General features: G+C 48.4%; 1 protein-coding gene across 1 annotated transcript; it reads left to right on the forward strand.

The window, feature by feature from the left end:
• Positions 1-501: 501 nt before the first annotated feature.
• Positions 502-16,002, forward strand: ISL2 (ISL LIM homeobox 2). The gene is made up of 6 exons (XM_070953499.1): positions 502-559; positions 1,764-1,953; positions 4,556-4,830; positions 9,589-9,875; positions 13,824-13,991; positions 15,886-16,002. The coding sequence occupies exons 1-6, from the start codon at positions 502-504 to the stop codon at positions 16,000-16,002; spliced, it is 1,095 nt and encodes a 364-aa protein (XP_070809600.1).
• Positions 16,003-22,460: the final 6,458 nt, after the last annotated feature.

Below are 22,460 nucleotides of genomic sequence, written 5' to 3' on the forward strand. Positions count from 1 at the left end.
CCCTCGCGCCCGCTGTGCAAAGCCCGCTTGGCCGCCGCCGCTGCAAGCACCAAGCAGCCTCAACAGCAGCAGCGGAGAAGCCAAGCGCGCGCACGACCCCCGGACAGTCCAGCACCTTCTGCCCGGGACCCCAACCTTCTGCGTTCCATTGTTCCCCTTCGGCCAATCAGCTCCGGCCGCCTCCGCCTCGGCCAATCGTTTGCGAGGGCTGCCTGAGTATTCCCTCTGTGACGTCACCCCTCCTCCTGGCCCTCCCCCTTTCGGGGGCTGAGTGGGTGGTCCGCGCCGTGCTGACGTCATGCTGCGTATGGGACACTCTCTCTGCTCTCCGGCCGGGCTGCAGGAGTTTAGGCTGGAGCAGGGCAGCGGCCGGAGACGCCCCCCTCCCCTTTTATTATTATTATTATTAATATTATTATATTTTTATTCTTCCTTTTTTTTCCCCTCCCCCTTCTTTTTTTTCCTTTCTGCATCACAACGTTTCCCCACATCTCCTTCTGCATGGTGGATATTATTTTTCCTTCCCCTTTTGGAGGTGCGATGGGGGATCACACCAAAAGTAAGTTTCTCTCTCTCTTTTTTTTTAAAAAAAATTTCCCCTCCCCCCCCTCCCCTCCGCTCAGACCCCGCGCTGGGAAGATTTGGGGCGCACGGGGAGGAGGGGGCGCGCAAGGATGCCTTTGGAAAAGAAGGGGGTGCTTTGGATGGACCGCTTGGAAAAAGGGTGAGGAGAGAGAAAGAGAAAGAGAGAGAAAGAGAGAGAGAGAGAGAGAGGAGGTGCAAAAGTAAGATTTATTAATATGATTATTTTGGTTCGTCGCACTGTCGGCCAGATGTTCAGCCTGGATTTGGGCATTTTTGTTTAGTTAGCCCGAGCCCTTTTCCAAGGACCTGGGATCGGCAGATGTGGATGTTGTTTGGTGTTACAGACGATGATTATTATTATTTAAGCTTTCAGCTTCCATTCGATTGACAGTCTGGGACTGGTAAAAACTTTACAGTTCAAGTCCTAACCAAGGACCTGTTAAGGTAACGTTGGAGGATATATAGGTAATTCCAAGTAAGGTGGTGTTTTTTTTTGCAAAGTCAGAATATTCAGGGTCTGCTAAATTCAAAATGTCCATGTATCTAAGCAGCCCACTGGGAATTGCTCCAAGGGCTCCTGTTGCTATTGGTACTCATTTCTTCCTCCTCCTCCTCCTCCTCTTATTATTATCCCTTTTATTCATTAAACATGAATGTATCACTGGTGGTTATTATTATTTTCCTGCTACTGAGGACGTTAATTTAAAGTGGATTGCAAATGCTTGTTCCTTGCAGAAAAGGAACTTTCCTTCATCTTTATATTAATTTAATGTTAATTGGGCTTTATTGCCCGGAATAATTGAGCACCTCGCCAGAAAGTGTCCAAGGAAAAGAAGAAGATGATGATGATGATGAGAGTCCATACTTTCTTTTTTCCCTTCTGCGTCTTTTCATCCATAAAAATAATATTCAAACCCATCTGGGAAACGGGGGCGATGGAAAAAACGGTCGGGTCGAAATATTTCTCTCCCGCTGCTTTTCCTTTTTTGGGTGGGGTGGGGTGGGGTGGGGGGGCTCGGCGACCCCTTTCGGGCTCTCCTGCCAGCCGGGGCTTTGGGGCTCGGTTCCTTTTCGTTTGGCCGGGCGGGGCTCCTTCGGCCCAACCCGTTGCGAAGTTTGTCCTGAGTGTCCTTTTGCTGCTTTTCCCACCTCTTCCCCTTCCCTCCCCCCCCCGGCAGAGAAACCCGGGATCGCCACGTGCGTGGGCTGCGGGAGCGAAATCCACGACCAGTACATCCTCAAGGTCTCGCCGGACCTGGAGTGGCACGCGGCGTGTCTGAAGTGCGCGGATTGTAGCCAGTACCTGGACGAGACCTGTACTTGCTTCGTGCGCGATGGCAAAACTTACTGTAAAAGAGATTACATCAGGTAGAAGAGCCCCCTCCCCAAAAGTCCTTTCTAAGCGGGGGCGGGAGAGGGGGGAACCCCTTTTATTTTTAAGCTTCTCCTGGGAGTTTTCCGCTTGGGGGGGGTCTCTGGCCTGGCTTCTTGGGGTTAGTGGAGTTTGGGGTGAGGGGGCTTGGTCCCTAAAAGAGTCTCGCCTCCCTCTTCCCTCCCCCCCACTCCCAGCGTTTAGCAGTGTTTCTCAACCTTGGAAGCTTGAAGATGGGTGGACTTCAACTCCCAGAATCCCCCAGCCAGCGCTGCTGGCTGGGGGATTCTGGGAGTTGAAGTCCACCCATCTTCAAGCTACCAAGGTTGAGAAACACTGGTTTAGTGGAAGTTTTCTTTTGAGGAGGGGGGTGGTGGAATTTAGGGCGGGTTGCCGGAGGTGAAGCGAGGCGCGTGGGCTTTGGAAGCCCCTGATGGCCGGAAGTTCAAGATGCCTTGCCAGGAAAAGGGAACCCTCTGTCATCTCTCCCCACCCCACCCCGACACAGAGAGAGAGAGAGAGAGAGGGAGAAAGAGAGAGAGAGAGAGAGAGGAAGAAAGAGAGAGAGAGAGAGAGAGAAAGGGAGAGAGAAAGAGAGAGGGAGGGAGGGAGGGAGGGAGAAGAGAGAGAGAGAGAGAGAGAGGGAGGGAGGGAGGGAGGGAGAAAAAAAAGAGAGAGAGAGAGAGAAAGGGAGAGAGAAAGAGAGAGGGAGGGAGGGAGAAAAAAGAGAGAGAGAGGGAGAAAGAGAGAGAGAGAGGGAGAGGGAGAGAGAGAGAGAGAGAGAGAGAGAGGGAGAAAGAGAGAGAGAGAGAGGGAGAAAGAGAGAGAGAGAGAGAGAAAGGGAGAGAGAAAGAGAGAGGGAGGGAGGGAGAAAAGAGAGAGAGAGAGAGAGAAAGAGAGAGGGAGGGAGGGAGAAAAAAAAAGAGAGAGAGAGAGAGAGAGAGAAAGGGAGAGAGAAAGAGAGAGGGAGGGAGGGAGAAAAAAAGAGAGAGAGAGAGGGAGAAAGAGAGAGAGAGAGAGGGAGAGGGAGAGAGAGGGGGGGGGAGAGGGAGAGAGAGAGGGGGGGGAAGAAAAAAAGAGAGAGAGAGAGAGAAAGAGAGAGAGAGAGAGGGAAAGAAAAAGAGAGAGAGAGAAAGAGAGAGAGAGAGAATGCACAACGCTCACCTGGAGGCCTTCCTGTGAAATTCAGGGAGGGGGAGGACCCCTTGCCTTGACACCCATCGACGCGGGGCCTTTTATAAAACATTGACACAAACTCTTTTGCACGCCCACTTACCCCTCACGCCTCCCTGTAGAACTCTAGGGGGGGACTCTTGCACCAACACAAGCAAACACCCGTGTTTCTTTTTCTAAAGTTGGGGGCACAAATCTTTGCACGCCACTCACATGCCTCTCTGTAAAATATCTGGGGAGCCCTTGCACAAACACCCACGCACGCGCACATGTATACCAACTTGCCCAGGGGTGAAATCCAGCAGGTTTTGACAGGTTCTGGAGAACCGGTAGCGGAAATTTTGAGTAGTTCTGAGAACCGGCAAATACCACCTCTGGCTGGTCCCAGAGTGGGGAGGGAATGGGGATTTTGCAGCATCCTTCCCCTGCCACGCCCACCAAGCCACACCCACAGAACCGGTAGTAAAAGCATTTGGATTTCACCCCTGAACTTGCCTTCTATACAACGGGGTGGGATGGGGGGCACAAGTCCTGGCACACCCACAGGTAAAATTCTGTAAAATTCTTGCATAGGCAGATATGCAAGATATGCATTGTGCACACACAATGCACACCTGCTTTCTTATAGACTTGGGGGTGGGAATCCTTGCACGCTGACATACCTGTGTGCACAAATCCTGAGGCGGGAGGAGGGGGGCGTCGACTTCTTCGGACATGAACCCCCACGGATTTCGAGGGAGTTTTATTTCGAAAGGAAAGGAGTCTGAAGCTCGCTCTGGCCAAAAGTCGGGGTTGTCCTCCCGTTTTGCTCCCAGTTTCGCCTCGAAATCCCGCCGGCAGCAGCTCCAATTCTTGTGCAGATGAAAAGTAAACGAAAAGAGCCTGGTTGGGAATAATATTCCTATTATTATTATTATTATTATTATTATTATTATTATTATTATTATTATTTAATCTTTAGTGAGATTCACAGCCTTTGAGGCTGGTTAATAGCTCAGCAGCTCGAGTCCTTCCCGTTGTTGTTGTTGTTGTTGTTGTTATTATTATTATTATTAGTAGTAGTAGTAGTATTAGTATTATTATTATCCTTATAATATAAGGCTGTGAATCTCACTAAATATTAACCAACAACAACAACAATAATAATAATAATAATAATAATAATAATAATAATAATAATAATAATAATAATAATAATAATAATAACGGGAAGCACTGTCTGTTAGGGAAAGGGAGCGGGTTCTTGATTTGTTTAGCTGTTTGTTTAGCTGTCGCTAGCGAAATATTCGTCCCCGGAGGCTCTTAGAGGTTCGGGGGGCTCCGGTCTGGTCCCGCGGGGCAGGGCAGGGCAGGGCAGGGCAGGGCGCGGCTGTCCGGCCTGGCAGCGCTTGCTTGACCGCCGCCCTCCGTCCTCTGGCTCCGCAGGCTCTTCGGCATCAAGTGCGCCAAGTGCGCGGGCGGCTTCAGCAGCAGCGACCTGGTGATGCGCGCCCGCGACCAGGTCTACCACCTGGAGTGCTTCCGATGCTCCGTCTGCAGCCGGCAGCTCCTGCCCGGGGACGAGTTCTCGCTGCGGGACCACGAGCTGCTCTGCCGCGCCGACCACAGCCTCCTGCTCGACGGCGCCGGCTCGGCCGAGAGCCCCCCGCGCAGCCCCGGACACCTGCAGGGCGCCAGGCCGGGACACCTCCAGCTCCCAGGTAAGCCTCCAGCCCGGCCGCCCTTCCAAAGGCAGCCCCCTCCCCGAATCTCATTCAGTTAGCAGCCCGTCCTTCCTTCCTTCCTTCCTTCCTTCCTTCCTTCCTTCCTTCCTTCCTTCCTTCCCTCCCTCCCTCCCTCCCTCCCTCCCTCCCTCCCTCCCTCCCTATCTTCTTCCTTTCCTCCCTCTTCCTTTCTTCCTACTTTCCTAGCCTGTCTCCTTTGTCCTCTGTCTTCTTTCTTTCTTTCTTTCTTTCTTTCTTTCTTTCTTTCTTTCTTTCTTTCTTTCTTTCTTTCTTTCTTTCTTTCCTTCCTTTTTCTCTCCCCTTTATTCCTTCCTTCTTTCTTTCCCCTTCCTTCCTTCCCCCATCTCTCCTTTTATCCTCCCTCCCTTCCCTTTTTTCTCCCCTTTATTCCTTCCTTTTTTCTTTCCTCCCTCCCTCCCTTCCTCTCTCTGTCTGTCTCTCTCTCTCTCTCTGACACCCACATATTTATTCTTCTCCCCTTCCCAAATCTCCCTTCCTTCCTCTGCATTTTCTGCTTCATCCTCCCTCCGGCCCTCTCTGCATCCACAACTCCATATCTCCTCCAGGGATTTGGTTCTGTGTCCCCACTCCCCCACTCATTCTGTTGGGGGAGGGAATCTTTTTCAAAGGACTTTCACCGTTTCTGGGGGATCAGTCATAGTTTGGCTGCTCTCACTGGTTGGGGCAGTTTTAAGGTGCTCTGAGTTGCAAAGGGCCACGTGGCTATTTCAAAGGTTAGCAGGAAGAGAGGAAATAAACAAGGTTGTTTTTTTTTTAATTTTAACCCACAGGCATGTTTGGGGCAGCCTCAGCATCTGCACCTTCCAGCTGTGCTGCATAACTAACTCCCCACCATTCCTAACCCAGATGCCAGCCTTGGGTTCAAGGAAAGGGGGAAAGAGTGGCATCTGGGGCAGAAGAGAGCAGAAGGCATGGCTAAGCCCTTGGCCTCTTCATGGCTAGTCAGAAAGCCCTAATTTTTGAAACTCCAATCTCAGAGAAATCCCTTAGAGACCCTAACCCCACCTTCTCTTTCCCCCAAACTTGATTCTCTCCCCACTTCTCTCCAAGATGTTCTTGTCAAAATGTAAAAGGAAAACAATATGAGTTTTTGTAAACAGATGCGACTCACAAGGAGGTGCAGTAACGAACGCCAATATCTCCCTTAATGAGTTAATAGAAAACAGTTCCTCCCAATGTCAAAATAACTGTGGGGCAGGAGGTGTTTGGTAGATCCCTGGCTTAGCCTCAAATGTCGTTCTTGGACTGAAATCTCCCGATTGCCTCCAAACAAAAGAATTCTGGGAACTTCCGGGTGTGGAGAGAGGTCCCCAGGAATCCCTCCCTCCACTGGCTCTCACTAAGAGGACGATCCTAAATAAAACTAGAGTGGATCCTGTTTAAATCTGCTCTGGCATATTTTCTCTTTCCCCAAGCCCAAATCTGCCTCTGCCAAACCAGCCCAAATACTTACTATAGTGCTTGTTCTGTGGTTCAATTGCCACCTCTCACCCGCGCACACCTTTTTACCTGTTTGTCCTTCCCCGCTTTCTCGTGGCTTCTGAGTCCCACCTGCGCGTTTATGATGTTGGAAACCGAGGTGGCCAAACGTGCCTCTTGAAATCGATTGGAGGTGATGAAGGCAAGAAGGAAAGGAGAAAATAAAAAAGAGAAAAAAGAAAGGGAGAGAAAGAGAAAAAATGAAAAGAGAGAAGGAAGGGAAGAGGGAGGGAAAGAGAAAAAGAAAGGAAGGGAAAGGGAGACAGGAAAAAGAATGGAAGCGAAGTGAAGCAAAGGGAAGGGAAGGGAAGGAAAAAGTAAGGAAGGAAAGAGAAGGGAGGGGAAGGGAAGGGAAGGGAAGGGAGGGGAAAGGAAAAAAGGAAAGGAAAGGAAAGGAAAAAGAAGGGGAGGAAAAAGAAGGGAAGGGAAGGGGGAAAGGAAAGGAAAGGAAAGGAAAAAAAAAAGAAAGGAAAGGAAAAGAAGGGAAGCAAAGGGAAGGGAAGGAAAAAGAAGGGAAGGAAAGAGAAGGGAGAGGAAGGAAAAAAGAAGGGAAGGGGAAAAAGGAAAGGAAAGGAAAGGAAAAAGGAAGGAAAGGAAAGGAAATGCAATCTTTTCTCTTTCTTCTAACCTCAAACATCCGTTTTGCCCGGGAATAGAGTCGCCGTTCTTCTATCTAAGGGCCTCGTTGCCTGGAGACTTTAACCCCCGCAGGCCTAAAACCTCGCAGGGTTTACTCGGAAGGAAGCTCCCCGCGTTCCCAGCCAGTGAAGGGCGCGGGTGCGTTTGCAGCCCGGGCTCCCTCTTTCCCCGCAACGAAGCCCACCCAATTTAGAGAAGCTCCCCGCCAGGTAAACCTGCCTGAAAACGAACCCAACCGGCTTTTTCCCCCCGAAGCGAAATCCGGGTGGGCAACGAAGCTGTTGATTTATTATTACTACTATTACTATTACTATTATTACTATTACTATCATTATTATTATTATTATTATTATTATTATTATTATTATTATTATTATTATTATTATTATTATTATTAAATAAAACTTGTTTGCAAAGTGCATGCACCGCGGGCCATCTTGCAAATCCGTGTTAAACACGCGCGGCCTTAATTCAGGTCCGGGAAAGGTCGAGGGACGATTTATGTGGGAAAAAAAACCCTGAAAGAAATTATCTTTGGAAAGAGCCGGGGGGGGGGGGCGGCTTAAGTGGGGGGGGGCTTAAGAGGAATTGGGGGAACCCGCCCAGGCTCTCCTCCGTGTCGAAACGGGTCGATTCGCTGCCCCGGCGCGTTGGGCGAAGTTGAATTCGCCTCTTTTTTTTAAAATACAGCCCCTCGGCAGACCTGTATTAAAAACCACGCGCGATTCGTTCGGAAAAAGAGGAGTTTTTAAATCACGCACCCAATTTTTCATCGTGGACAAGAATGTGTCTCCGCGCGTGTGGTAGTTACACACATGCACGGCGCTCACAACTGCATGCTACCTCGATTTTTACGGGTGATTTGAAAAGAAAAAGTTAAGCAGAAGCCCGTCTCCTTTTTTTTCCCCCAGTTTTCTTTCCAAACGCCTTAGAGACGTTTCAACTGGTTCTTTTCGCGTTCGCTCCTCGCAGTCCGGTCGCTATTTATCCTTGATTAATATTTTTAAATAAGTTTATTATTTTAAAACCGACCGAAAGAGAAGGGACGGTATTCTGGATTCCCGCAGGGCCTTTCTGTAGCTCCTGAGTTTGAAACCAGGCGTTGGAGATGTCTGGAAGTTAGCAATAAAATAAAGTAATAAAATGAAATATCAGAAGGATTGAAATGGGCGGGGGTAGAATCTGTTTTGAGAGAAGGAAATAATAATAATAATAATAATAATAATAATAATAATAATAATAATAATAATAATAATAATAATAATAGCAATTATGATCATCATAAACAACCCGTTAAGTCTCTCTTCCAGATAGGGAGGAAGAATAAATCCCAAGAAAAATGGCCTTTCTTTGCGTGGGGGCTCCCACACGGCCTTTCAACCTCCCCAACCCTTGCATTTTTGGGTCCGACCTGTTCTGTGGGACCATCCCGAGGCGGGTAATCTGCCAGGATCTCCGTTTAGCTCCGTGACTCCGTTCACACGGCTTGTGGACTCGGTTTTTTTTTGCAGGGAACGCCACCATATCCGTTTGCATCTCAAAAGCTGAATAGTTTTCCTGTTGGGGAAAGATTCATTTTTTGGGGTGTGGGTGTGGGAATTTAGAATTGGGGGATTTCCCCCCCCCCAATTCTGCAGGTTCCAAAAGAAGAAAGTAAACTTTTCCTTTCTCTTGGAGAAAAGGGAAAGTTTTACTTTCGCTTTTACTGTAGACGCATTTTATTCCCGCTGGGAAAACAACCAAGAATTCTTCGAATTGGCTTTTTCGGACCTGGCCTCTCTCTTGGGTTTCAGTTTTCTTTCTTTCTTTTTTTTGGGGAAGCAATTAAATCGGAGGCAATTTAAGTTTCTCCCGTCCCGTTCTCACGGGCGAATCGTCGGCTTTCCGACGGCTTCCCCAGTTCGTTCTGCCGGCCTTCGCCTAATCGCTTGCGCTGCTCAGCCGTCCCTCCGTATTTTGAATAAAATGGGTCCCTATTTTCTGCGCCCCCGTTTTTAGGACAAGCTGCTGCCCGCCCCCCAACCCCCTCGCCCAGATGGAGACAAGAAAGTTATCTGTTTCGTTGCTGCAATGCCCAGCAAAACGAAGAAACCCCTCCCCACGTCAAAATAAGAATGGTTTTATTTTATTATTTATTACATTTATACGCCGCTCATCTCGCTGTCAAGCGACACTGGGCGACGTAGGGCGTATTTAGTTGCCACTTAATTATGATGAGGCTCCGGATCAGGTTCTCAAAGCAATGGGGATTATTAAGGCCGAGAGAACCACGATGCAAACTGTCTTCAGCGGAAGAGGCGCCTTCGGTAACTGTGGACCTGGTGGCCTACCTCACAGGGTTGTCGTTGGGGGAAAAAAGGGATTCCTCCCGACTCCTCGGCCTCCGGAGGAAAAGGGGGCTACTATCCTGGCCAGCAGATTAACATGAGGATAGAAAATATTCTCCAAAAAATCTGGGATGGGAGGGGTTCCCCTCTGCTGGGGGTGCGTAGGTGGGTGGGTTTCTGCGCCCCTCTTTCTAGGGGTCCGCCTCGCCCTCCCTCCCCCCTTTTTTTCACGCCGGCCTGGACCCCCCCCCCCTCCTTCTCTCCGCAGATGCGGTGCCTGGGCGGCAGCCTTCCCTACGTCCCCACGTGCACAAGCAGGCAGAGAAGACGACGCGGGTCCGGACGGTGCTGAACGAGAAACAGCTTCACACGCTACGCACCTGCTACGCGGCCAACCCGCGGCCGGACGCGCTGATGAAGGAGCAGCTGGTGGAGATGACCGGCCTGAGCCCACGCGTGATCCGCGTCTGGTTCCAGAACAAGCGCTGCAAAGACAAGAAGAAGTCCATCCTCATGAAACAGCTGCAGCAACAACAGCAGCACAGCGACAAGGCAGTAAGTGAGCCAGCTGAGCTGAGCCGAGCCGGGCCGGGCCGGGCCAAAGTGCCTCTCCCACTCTCCAGTCTCCCCGCTTGCATTGGGAACATTGGGAAGCCCAGGAGTGAGCCAGCCACCTGAATCTGGTGGGTTCCTCCCCCCCAGACTCTCGGGACTATATTTCCCATAATGCTGGAGGCTTCCCATCTCCCAGGCTCTCAGCACTACATTTCCCATAATGCTGGAGGATTCCCATCTTCCAGACTCTCAGCACTACAATTCCCATAATGCTGGAGGCTTCCCATCTCCCAGGCTCTCAGCACTACATTTCCCATAATGCTGGAGGATTCCCATCTTCCAGACTCCCAGCACTACAATTCCCATAATGCTGGAGGCTTCCCATCTCCCAGGCTCTCAGCACTACATTTCCCATAATGCCTGAGGCTTCCCATCTCCCAGGCTCTCAGAATTACATTTCCTATAATGCTGGAGGATTCCCATCTCCCAGACTCTCAGCACTACATTTCCCATAATGCTGGAGGATTCCCATCTTCCAGACTCTCAGCACTACATTTCCCATAATGCTGGAGGATTCCCATCTCCCAGGCTCTCAGCACTACAATTCATGTAATGCCAGCCGGCTCCCCTCTCCCAAACTCTTGGAAGTAAAATTCCCACAATGCCACTAGATTCTCCCTCTCAGACTCTCAGGACTACAATTCCCATACACTCTGGCAGGGTGGAATCGTGGTTCTCTCTCTCTCTCTCCTTCAAGGCAGCACTTTTCTTGCCTCCTCCCCTTCCAATCTTTTAGGGAGTCCTGGTTTTTTTGGGGGGGGGGCTTTAGGGAGGCAATGAAAGGAATTTCAAGTGGCAGGAAGGTTCCTCTGGCATCAACATCTATTTTGCCACTGATGAAGGGAGGGGAGATTAAGCTCAGCCCCAAATTCATTGTCCCATCATCCTGCTGCCTTCCTTCATAGGCAAAGTCTAAAAAGTGAGGAATGGTAGCATTCACACGAGATGCTAAAGGTATTTAGCATCCTCCCCCCCTTTTTTCCCCCATCCAAGGTGGAATGGCCTCCCCTCCCTTCCCCAACAGAGAGAGCCCCAGTCTCAACAGAGGTTGAATGGACCCCAGGTTTCAGTGTGGGGGAATGGATTTGTTGGGTCTTCAAGAAAGTAAGGGAAGCAAGGGCCAGAGCGATGGGTTCTTGGGTTGGGGAGGAGTTTGGGAGAGGATTTGGGCTCTCCAAACTCTACAAGGTGGAATAAGAGGAAGGAGCATTGCATATGTCGTGTCTAGTTATTTATAAAAATAACAGAGGTTGGGCTCAAAATCTAATAAACAAAAGAAATAAATTAGAGCAAAGGCCATTTTTCCAAGCAGAGTTTGACTGACCAGGACTGGGGAGGGAAAATTCTCAGGATCAGGGCTTCTTTGGATCTCAATTCTGGGGTGGTGGGATCGTCGTCAACCAGTCCCACCAATCTGGAGTAAGCCCCATAGATTTGAGATTACCATGTCAGGACCTAAGACCTTTCGCAGTGCAGATATGGTAGCCCTACGTTGCCCCTTTGACTCCAATGCAACTGACAGAGGCGTAGCAAATCTTCTGCTCAGGGTGCAAATCTACTCAGTACCTAAAGTAGGTGCAGCTCCTCTTTGGGGCCTAAGCCCTAGTTGCACAGATCCTAGCATTGCACCGCAAAGGGTTCCTCCACCATTAGGCTCTTAAGCGCAGCAATAATATCTATTTTTATTTGCCGCTGTCCGCCAGGTGATATTTAAGCAATATTGATTTTCTTTTTTCCGGGCTCAAGATCAATAGTGTCTCGTGTAGGAGATCTCTGCGTGAGTCAATCTGTCTGCAAGGAAAGGCAGGAAGATGATGATGGCAATAATATTAACAACCATAACAGCCATAATGATTCATCAAACTTATTTCTAAAAAATGTCCCCCCCAAAAGCAGCCTCGATATCTTCTTTATATTTATTTCATCTACAGAAAAGTAAAGGGATTGTTTCAAATAAGCCTGATTTTGGGGACTGTTTTTAAAGCAAGCCAAATTTTTAATGTTTGGTGGGTGTTGTTTTTTAAAAAGGACTTCCCAAAAATATGGATAGTTTAGCTGTGGGTTTGTTTGCTGTTTTTCCATAGTGTTCCCTTCTGCTAAAAGTTATTTGATCTCTGCTGTAAATTCTGCAGAAGACATCTCAGCCTGCCTTCCAGATGTTCTGAGCTGCTTTGCTGAAAACCATCGTGGTTGCACCAGATGGGGAGGGAAAAAGGGATTGGGGGGGGTGAAAGCAGAAGTGGGGAAAATAGGCGGGGCTGGCTCATGGCAGGAGGGGTTTTTTTTTCTCCTCCTCATTTATCAGAATCAAATTACTTTGATTGATTCCATAAATCAAAGGATTGGATGTACTGCTCCCTCCCATCGATGGCTGATGGAGTGGAACAGCTGGCTAATAGCAGTGTGTGTGTGTGTGTGTGTGTGTGTGTGTGTGTGTGTGTGGTGGTGGTGGTGGGGAATCTTCTGGCATCTTAAAAATTAATTCCAATCCTTCCCAGAAGGAGTCAGAAAAGGCAAGATGGTGACTTGCAGTCAGAGCCCTTCCCCCCTTTCTTTGGGGGGTGGGAGGGGGTGTCTGGCTTTTAGTTTTTAGATGGATGGATGGATGGATGGATATAGGTAGAGATAGATAGATAGATAGATAGATAGATAGATAGATAGATAGATAGATAGATAGATAGGTAGGTAGGTAGGTAGATGGATGGAGATAGATAGATAGATAGATAGATAGATAGATAGATAGATAGATAGATAGATGACATACAGACAGGCATTGGCATTTAGCTTATTCAGTAAGTGAGGTTTTTTTTAATTCCACCCCTCAAATAATTTTCCAGATTCCCCAAACTAATTAAAAACAATCAGATTAGAGGAGCCCTGGTAGCACAGCAGACTAAAGCACTGTTATTAACATCAGCTGCCTGCAATTACTGCAAGTTCAAATCTCACCAGGCTCAAGGTTGACTCAGCCTTCCATCCTTTCAAAGGTAGGTAAAATGAGGACCCAGATTGTGGGGGCAATAAACTGACTTTGTATAAAATATACAAAAGTATGAAGGCGATTGCTTAAAGGATTGTAAGCCCCCCTGAGTCTCCGGAGAAGGGCGGCATATAAATTAAAAAATAATAATAATTCTTTTTTTTTTTTAAATTTGATTTATATGCCGCCCTTCTCCGGAGACTCAGGGCGGCTTACAATGCGTTAAGCAATAGCCTTCATACCTTTGTATATTTTATATCAGCTTATTGCCCCCACAATCTTTCTCCGTAGGGATGTGGCTGTTCACCACTTTTATGTATTTTTGCATACATAAAGAACTGGAGAGTTCTTTAGAAGACAATCTCTCTCTTTTTACTTCTTTTTCTAATAATAACAATAACCTCCCTCGTTGCCTGATCGCTTCTACATACTCAGGGCTGCCAGAAAGCTCTGCTCACCGTTGAGAACACACCTCTGATCATGTCAAGAGTTCTCAGTACTAATTTGCCAGTTATCCCTGCCCTCCCCACTTCCATACGTAGCCTGCAAAGATGTGGACTGCAATAAGTGTCCAAAGGTGATTTTTAAGCATTTCCCCTTTCCGGTACGACATGTTCCCATTCTCTGCAGTTACGGTGGGACATTAATCGTTGATTCCACAGCTGAAGTGTTGAGTTTAGGTGATAGTGAGGAGAAAGCTGGTTTAATTTCTGATTTGGGACAAGACATCCCAAAAGCCATCCTCTATGCCCCCCCAAGCTTTCCCCAATATGCCATCTAGAGGGGCCAAATGAAAGCTGAAAACAGACTGCAGAGAATGTGGGATCATGGTTGAAACTGAGCAGATTCGGCTGCATTCGAGCTGACCTTTTCTTCTCCAACTTTCTCCCTTCCGGTCTCCCCCCAAGAGTTTGCAGGGCTTAACTGGCACCCCTTTGGTTGCGGGCAGCCCCATCCGCCACGACAGCGCCGTGCAAGGGAGCGCGGTAGAGGTGCAGACGTACCAGCCTCCCTGGAAAGCTCTCAGCAATTTTGCTCTGCAGAGCGACTTGGATCAACCCGCCTTCCAGCAACTGGTAAGAGCCTGAGAATCCACCCCATAACTGGAGGGCAGGGAGGAGGGGAAGGTGCCTTTTGTTGCATTGCCACTTAAAATCACCCCACTCATCCCTAGGGCTGGTTCCCCTATCTCTGGCAGCATCAGTCACCTCCCTGGATTCTGCCTTAAGAAAAGGGGAGAATATATGGAAGGAGAACTAGAAAGGGAATTTATAAAAGCAAGATCCTTGAATGATCTTTAGGTTGTTTCAACATATCACGGTTGATCATTTCATTGGTTTTCCTCTTAATAGGAATACTTTGGGAGAGTGTTAAATATATTTTAAAACAGTTAGTCCCTTTGAATAATTTAAACAATACAGTCAAAAGACGAACAGAGCAAGGGTGAAATGCTACTGGTTCACACCAGTTCGGGCGAATCTGTAGCGGCGGGTGGTGGTTTGGAGAACTGGTAGTGGCGGCAGCGCAAGGCTCCGCCCACACACCCGGATGTCATTACTTCCTGGTTTTAACTAGGAAATAACCTGTTTTTTACCCTCTGCGCATACGCAGAGGGTCCAAAATTGCATGTGACGTGCACGCACTTCCGAACCAGTAGGGAAGGTAAGTAGATTTCACCCCTGGAACAGAGGTAGATGCAAGCATTTTGCATTGACTCATCAGTACCTACATTACGATAACACGGTTAAAGTAGATCTAATAGATCTTATATTTGAGGCTGATTTTAACCGTGTTATCGTAATGTAGGTTCTGATGAGTCAATACAAAATGCTTGCATCTACCTCTGTTTGTCTTTTGGCTGTATTGTTTAAATATATTTTAGTTCATGGGGCCATCTTTTAAGTCAGCTTAAGTGTCTCTGTTGGGGTGAGTCATGGGTTTGTGTGTGTTTACCTGATGAAAAACCACATTTACCTAATTTGGGGTAATTTACCTAATTTTAAGGAATCTTCCTGTGGATAAATCTTCCTACGGGTTTACTCTGGCCACAAAGAGGGAGGATTTGTCACGGTGGGAAAGAAAATAAATCGCCGGAATATGGATGCAAAACTTCAGCCCAGGAGTGCCCAACTTTGGCAACTTTAAGACCTGTGGATTTCCAACTCCCAGAATTCTCCAGCCAGATCCTCAAAAATAGATGCCCCTTTTGATCATGTGACCATGGGGATGCTGCCCATGGTTGTAAGTGCGAGGACCGGTCATTTTTTATTGCCACTGTAACTTCAAATAGTCGCTTTAACGAATGATTATTAAGTCAAGGATGACCTGTACTAAAATAGAGTATCGTCTGTCCAGCTGTAGGCTTACAAAAATTTTAGCAAGGGGTTCTCTGCCCGGTTGCTGGGTGGGCGTGGCCATGGTGGGCGTGGCCTTGTCGGCCTCTTGCACCACAGCGGGAGGGCCCCAGCATTTTTGCCCTTCCCGGGCTTCGGAGGCTTTTCTTGAGCTTCCGGGAGGACGAAAACGGACTCCCCAGGCTCCGGAGGGCCTCTGGAGGACAGAAACGGGCCCATTTCTGGCCTTCCCGAACTTCCAGTAGGCCCATTTTTCACCCTCCCCGAGCCTCCGGGCGTGCTCTGCAGTTACCTGCATCCAAAACGGGCCACGTGGGGACTCCTGGGAAGGGAGGGGCCAGCCAGAAGTGGGATTTGGGGTTCTCCGAACTGCACAGAATCCTAGCTAGAGGTTCTCCCGAACCCCTGCGAACCTCCAGCAGCCCCACCCCTGGTTGTAAGTGCGAGGACTGGTCATTTTTTAATGCCACTGTAACTTCAAACAGTTACTTTAACGAATGATTGTAAGTCAAAGATGACCTGAATTAAAATACAGTCTCTTCTGTCTGAAGACCCCCATTCTTCTAACTTCTCTCTCCCTATTTTGTTCCTCTTTTTTTTTGACATTCGTCTACAGCTCTCCATTTCTGAATCCGGCTCCTTAGGTAACTCCTCAGGCAGCGACGTCACCTCTTTATCATCCCAGCTCCCAGATACCCCCAACAGCATGGTTCCTAGTCCAGTGGAAACGTGAGGGGGGGTCTTTTGGAACGCCTGACCCTCGAGGACTGTGCCGCATGCTTTTTTTGCTTCTTGCATGAAAACTTGAGCGCTAAGCCAACACAACGACGCGTTAAATTATTCTCTTTATTTAAAAACCCGGCTCCATCTCGACTTCTGTCGGTCGGTCGGTGGCTGGAAGTCTTCCAGGATTCCTCTGACTTTGCCAAACAGGGAGAGGGAAAAGGAGTTAAACTTCCCAGGAATTCTGGTCCCCTCCACTCCCCTCTCAAATGCTTCTGGATTTTACTCGAAGGAGATTCAGATCGAAGGAGATTCAGATCCCGTTCTTGCCGTTTTAAAAGATGGCTTTCCCTGTTTTCTTGTTCTTTTTCCTCAATGGAAGGAATCAACTCAACGTGGAAATGGTGTAGAGCCACCCAGACATCCGTTGCCTTCATCATCTCAACCAGTTCTGGATGCCCATCGCCAATCTCTCTTGTGGCTTCCGTCTTCCCTGGAAAAAGCTGGAACTTTTTTCCCCTCCGTTTCTTTGGTGGTCCCAAAAGAGGAGAATTTTTCTTTTTTCTTTCTCTTTCTCTTCTCCTGAGTCTGCATGATTGCTGGGAAAAATTCCAGCAGGACTTGTGTGTGTCCGATGACCCAAATCAAACTCCCCCCTCCCTCCCCATTGCCAGTGTTAAATTATCTTTATGGATGGAAGGTGTGTGGTTCTTTCTCAGCCTTTGCAGACCAAAGTAAGTTATTGTTATTTATTATCGCGCAGCAACAGTGAGAATTTGACCCGAATAATAAAAGAACAAATACCAAGATGAGAAATCGATCTGATCCTTGTGTTCTAGCGTTTGGTTGTCCTAAAAATTAAGTAAGCTGTAATTTCCTCGGAAGAATTCGACTGCAGCTTTCCAGTCTCTTTGAACAGTGGATGCCAAATTGTAAAGTTTAATTTTGTAGTCATTCCATTCAGTAGTAAAAGCTGAATCTGGCTTACGGTGCCTTTGCACAAATGGGCATGGAATGTTTTTTAACAACGTATTAGAGTGCATAGTCACTTTTTCTGGCCACTGTCTATTATTATTATTAATTTATTAATTTATTGGTTTGCTTTATATGCCACCCTTCTCCGGAGACTCAGGGCGGCTTACAATGTGTTAAGCAATAGCCTTCATACTTTTGTATATACCTGCTTAGTAGGGCTTTCGCCCCCCCACCAAACGGTATTCTTTTTTTATACAAAGTCAGCTTATTGCCCCCACAATCCGGGTACTCATTTTACCTACCTCAGAAGGATGGAAGGCTGAGTCAACCTTGAGCCTGATGAGATTTGAACTTGCAGTAATTGCAGGCAGCTGGTGCTACTTAACAGCACTTTAGTCTGCTGCTCCACCAAGGCTCTTATTATACTTTATTCATTAAACATGAAACTCAGTCAACTGAACATTAAAAAACGCACCACAAATACAATTGACTGGTGCTAATGGTTGATACGGGTTGCTGCCAGCATCCTAGGTATCAACCAAGTACCTATTATTATTATTATTATTATTATTATTATTATTATTATTATCATCATCATCTTCATCATCATCATCATCATCATCTTCAATTCGATTCACAGTCTAGGATTGGTAAAAATTTAACAGTTCAAATCCTAACCAAGGACCTGTTAAGGTAACGTTGGAGGATATATAGGTAATTCCAAGTAAGGTGTTTTTTTGCAAAGTCAGAATATTCAGGGTCTGATAAATTCAAAGTTTCCATGTATCTAGGCAGCCCTTTGAGTATTGCTCGAAGGGCTTCTATTACTATTGGTACAATCACTGTTTTTTTCCTCCACAATCACTCAACTTCAATTTGCAGTATTTCATTATTTTTTCTAGCCGTTATTATTATTATTATTGTTTGGTCTTGCCGCTCTTGGGATTCCCATCCAAAATTATTTCAGCTCTGAACCCATTTGGCATCTTGAAATCAGCCAGGTTTTGAGCTGCTGCGTAACTAAGAAGTCAAATATAATGTCCACACACAGGAAGGATTCATTCATTGGAGTTCATTCATTATACGTTCATTTTGAGGACATTTGTTTTCATGAATTCAAAGCCGGTGTAGAGATTTCTCGTGGTTTCACTTCATTTCTGAAAGGCGGCTCTGTCCCACTTGGTCATTCCCTCAAAAAAAAAAACAAAATATGTACAATTCTATATCAAGAAGGGTTCCATAAAATAGAGAGTCTGGATGTTGGGCAAGAAGAATTTACAAGACTTCATCGATTTTTCTTCAGGGATGCAAGGATAGCCAAAATTCCAGCAAAAAGTTCCTGTTTCAAGGGCTGGGATTTGATCTTGCTGTGAGAAGACCGGCGTTCTCTCTGCTCTATGGATGAACAGAGTGAGAAAAATATCTCGTCATTCTTGTATGTTCAAGTACTAATGCTCTCTTTCAGTTTTGATGTTTGTCCGAAAAAGGGCAGATTTCCTGCAAAAAAACAACACAGTAGCATGTAGTGTGACTACGATAACGTCTCTCTGCCATGGTCAACCCCAATTTGTGAGCCTGAATCGTGTACCTGCTTATCTGTTACCAATTGTTCATGCATTGGCCAATCAGGTTAGGAGGCCAACATGTTTGTTCATTGCCATTTATTCATTTATTTGCAGATCAAATGCCCGGACTCTTGAATCATAGTTTCATTGAGGTGAGGGAATGCTTTAGTCACTCGTGCATTTTTAAACTTCTGCTTTCGGACTTTTGTCATCTTTTCCAAGTCTGTCTGTCCTTTCTTCCTTCCTCCCTCTCTCCTGTCTCCCTCCTTCCTTCCTTCCTTCCTTCCTTCCTTCCTTCCTTCCTTCCTTCCTTCCTTCCTTCCTTCCTCCAGGCATCTGACTGTCGGGTGTCCTTGTTTGACACTTGTAACCTCTCAGATAGCTAAAACAAGGCTCCCCCCCCCAAGAACTACTTCAGGCAGATCAGTCCCAACTTTCTCTTCTCCCTTATGGACCTGGGATTTCCTCGTGGTGCCCTTTCCCAAGCTAGTAGACTCTTCAGGGCTTCAGATGGTTAGTTTCTTGCCAGCAGCCTGGAAATGGTGAGCCCTCCTGGGCCACTTCCCTTCCCCACCAGACAAGGTTTAAAGTTCAGCAGGGGTGCAGAAACCCCCCCCCCGTTTAAACACATTTAAAAGAGGCAGAGTTTTTGGGAATTGGATGAAGGGCACTGCAGCATCCACCCTGGTTGGGGGTGTCTGTTTGCAGACAGAGAAGCGTTGTTGGGGGGGGGGAAAGACCCCAAAAGGTAAGCACTCCTGTCCAGGACCCTCCCTCGGTGAAATTCACGTGCATTCCGACAACCATGCAAAGCAGCTTTTTGTCTTGGGGTGGGGGCGGCAGGACGGATGGATTTCATCAGCTCATCGCCCCCCCCCCCTAATCACCTCGCACGGAGTCGGCGGAGCAAATTGCTCTCAATTAGTAGCTGAAGTGAACCCAACTGCCCTCCCCCCGGGGGATCTGGTTTCACGGGAGATGTTTAAGCCGGAGGCAAAACTGATGGCGAGAACAATGCAGATATTGATGGCTCTCTAGGGATGCCTTTGCAGGATGGCGACCCCCTCTCTCCTCCCCCGCCCCCCCCCCGGGGCAGGTGTGGCGATCTGCGGCCCCCTCCCCAGCTTTGCCTCCCCCAAACCCCCAATCCCAAGAGAGACCCGCGCGCGTTTCTAGGCTGCCACCCGAAGAAGCGCCTTCTCCTCCTGTTCCCGGGCAAGGGGGGTCTCCGGATAGACTGGGTCTGACTGGGGGGGGGGGGTCCAGAGAGCCAGAGGACGCCCACGCCCCCCTTCCTTTCCCCTTGTAGCCGGGAGTTCCGCAGGAGAAAGGAGCATTGGCGCCGGCCGGGAGCAAAGGCAGCGCAAGCCGGGCGGGCGGAGCGCAATCCCCGGGGAGCGCGATCCTTGATTAATTCGCCCGTCTAGACAGCAGCGGCGGCGGCTTATCGGCTCTGGCATCGCCTCTCCAAGCCAGACCGCGGTGGGGGAAGACGGGGGGGGGTCCCTCTCCCACCCACCCACCCCCCGGATCCGGGGATTGACCTGACTCCCCACCGGAGGAGAGGAGGAAGAGAAGGCGCTTTCCCGCAGCCTCAACCTCGCCAGGGGTCTCCGGGTGATCTGGGAGGGTGTTGGAATGGGGGGGGGGGGTCCCCAGACAGGAATAGCCCCGGAGTCTCAGGACCCCCCCCCCTCCTCCACTCTCCAGGGGCACAATGCCCGCGAGGCTGAGTCTGGGGGCTCCCAGGCAAAACGGGGACCGAATTCTCCAAGCCTCTTTTTCTGGGCAAAAAAGCCCCCCCCCCAAAGTCTCGCTTGCCAGGTAGAAGCAAGCAAAGGAGAGAGCTGGGATAAGGCTGCTGCTGCTCCTTTGCCCACCCGGGGTGTAGCAGGTCGTGTGAAGGCGCTCTTTGGATTGAAGGATGGGGAAGGAGGAAGTGGGCAAATCTGTGGGGGGAAAAAAAATGGGGAGGGGATCATTTAGGGATTGGGAGCTACCCAGCAGAAAAGGTGCCAGCAGGGAATTTTATCTCAAGGTAACAAGAGTTGGAGTGAATGACTCCCAAAGGAGCAGCCGTCCCATTTTGTGTCCTACAAGGCCATCCTTGCTTTCTGAGGAGCAGGAGAGCAACCTGTAGAGGACTTTCATGAGGTAGACCTTGCAGAAGGACCTCCTGGAGAAACATCTCCTTGGCTTTGGTTCCCGACGGTGAAGGATGGGACACCTGCACCGCAACACTACTTCTAGACAATCTCTTCCAGCCTGATGCTTCCAGATGTTTGGTCTTCAACACCTTTCACCCCTAGCTATCATGGTTATTATAGGAACTCATGTCCAACACTTGAGGAGGGAGCAGGCTGGAAAGGAGGGCTTGTAGGAGATCTATCAGGAGGAGGAAAATCCACGTTTATTTGTCCAAGAGAGTCTTCTGGATAAACATTAGGTGTTTCAATTAGGCTCTTTCAATTTCATGACTCCATTTTTGGCAGGTATTTCTATCCTTCACAAATGTCAACCAGAAGAAATGTTCATGGGAAGAAGCAGATGTACCGAAGACGCACGCAGAGGCCATCTGCAGAATTCACAATGGCAGAAAAGAGTCTATATCTGAATATGTCATGGTGAGGAATAAGATAATTCAGGAGTAAGGAGACCTGCGACACAATCTCTTAATCCTTGGAAATACTTCCTGAGGGGCGTATTTATTTATTCGGCTGAGATCCTGTTTTTTTGTCTAAGAGCTCAAGGTGGCATTCATATTTTTTCCCCTATAAGAACAGGAAATGCTGAGGGTGGGATGAAAAAAAAAAGGGGTATATGTGTCTTACTGGTGGGAGTCCCCTGCTTTAACCCTGAAAGCAATTCAGAATTTGTGCTTTGAACCTCGCATAGATATATTACATTTGGGCTGTTCATGATAGCAAGTCTTCCAATATCTCAGGGGCTGTCCCAAAGAAGAGGGAGTCAAGCTATTCTCCAAAGCACCTGAGGGCAGGACAAGAAGCAATGGGTGGAAACCAATCAAGGAGAGAAGCAACTTAGAACTAAGGAGAAATTTCCTGACAATTATAACAGTTAATCAGTGGAACAATAACTTGCCTCCAGAAGCTGTGAGTGCTCCAACACTGGAGGTTTTTAAGAAGAGGTTGGAGAGCCATTTGTCTGAAATGATATAGGGTCTCCTGCTTGAGTGAGGGGTTGGACTAGAACAGGGGTCACCAACCTTTTGGACCTCAGGGGCCACTAAATTCATAATTTTAAATCCTGCAGACCACTAATATGATCTGCCTAATAAATGGCTGGGTGAGCGTGGGAAGGTGGTCATGTGATTGGGTGGGCGTGGCCAGCTTGATGTCACTCACATCGAGGGGTGCCTCGCTGGCCCCTACTCATCCCTCCTCTCCCAGCCACTCCTCACCTGCCCGCCCGGGCTCCTTAGGCCCCAACAGGAAACAGTTGTTGGAGCTATGCAGCCACCATGAGAAAGAGTTGGCCAAACAGCTGGCTCAGTTCAAATTGGATTTGACCAAGGAGGCTCAACAGAAGCACCACACTGAGGACTAGGAGCATAGGCTTTCCAACCTGCGGGAGTGCAAGGCCAGGTACCGGCGCCTGGAGGCTTAGCAGGCTGAGATGGTCAGCCAGTTCCAGGCCATGACGCAGTCCCACTGCAACAAGGTCCTCTGGCTCTTTGCCACCAGTGGCGCTTCTCTCCAGCCTTTGCCCAAAGCCCCATACCAGGAGGCTGAAACAGACCCCAAGTCAGAATTTCTGCCCCCCTCCGACCCACACAAAAAGATCCCAAAGGGGGAGACTCTCTGCAGCAACACAAACGTTCATTGCACGTATCTGTCCCAGGGGCCGTAATTTGAGGACTCCTGATTTAGTGCAGTATTAAAAATGCAAATAATTTTTCTATGGACCA

The sequence above is a fragment of the Pituophis catenifer genome, unplaced genomic scaffold (genome assembly GCF_029215685.1).
Source record: "Pituophis catenifer annectens isolate HBS135680 unplaced genomic scaffold, rPitCat1.0.hap2 SCAF_14, whole genome shotgun sequence".
NCBI classification, from domain to species: domain Eukaryota; kingdom Metazoa; phylum Chordata; class Lepidosauria; order Squamata; family Colubridae; genus Pituophis; species Pituophis catenifer.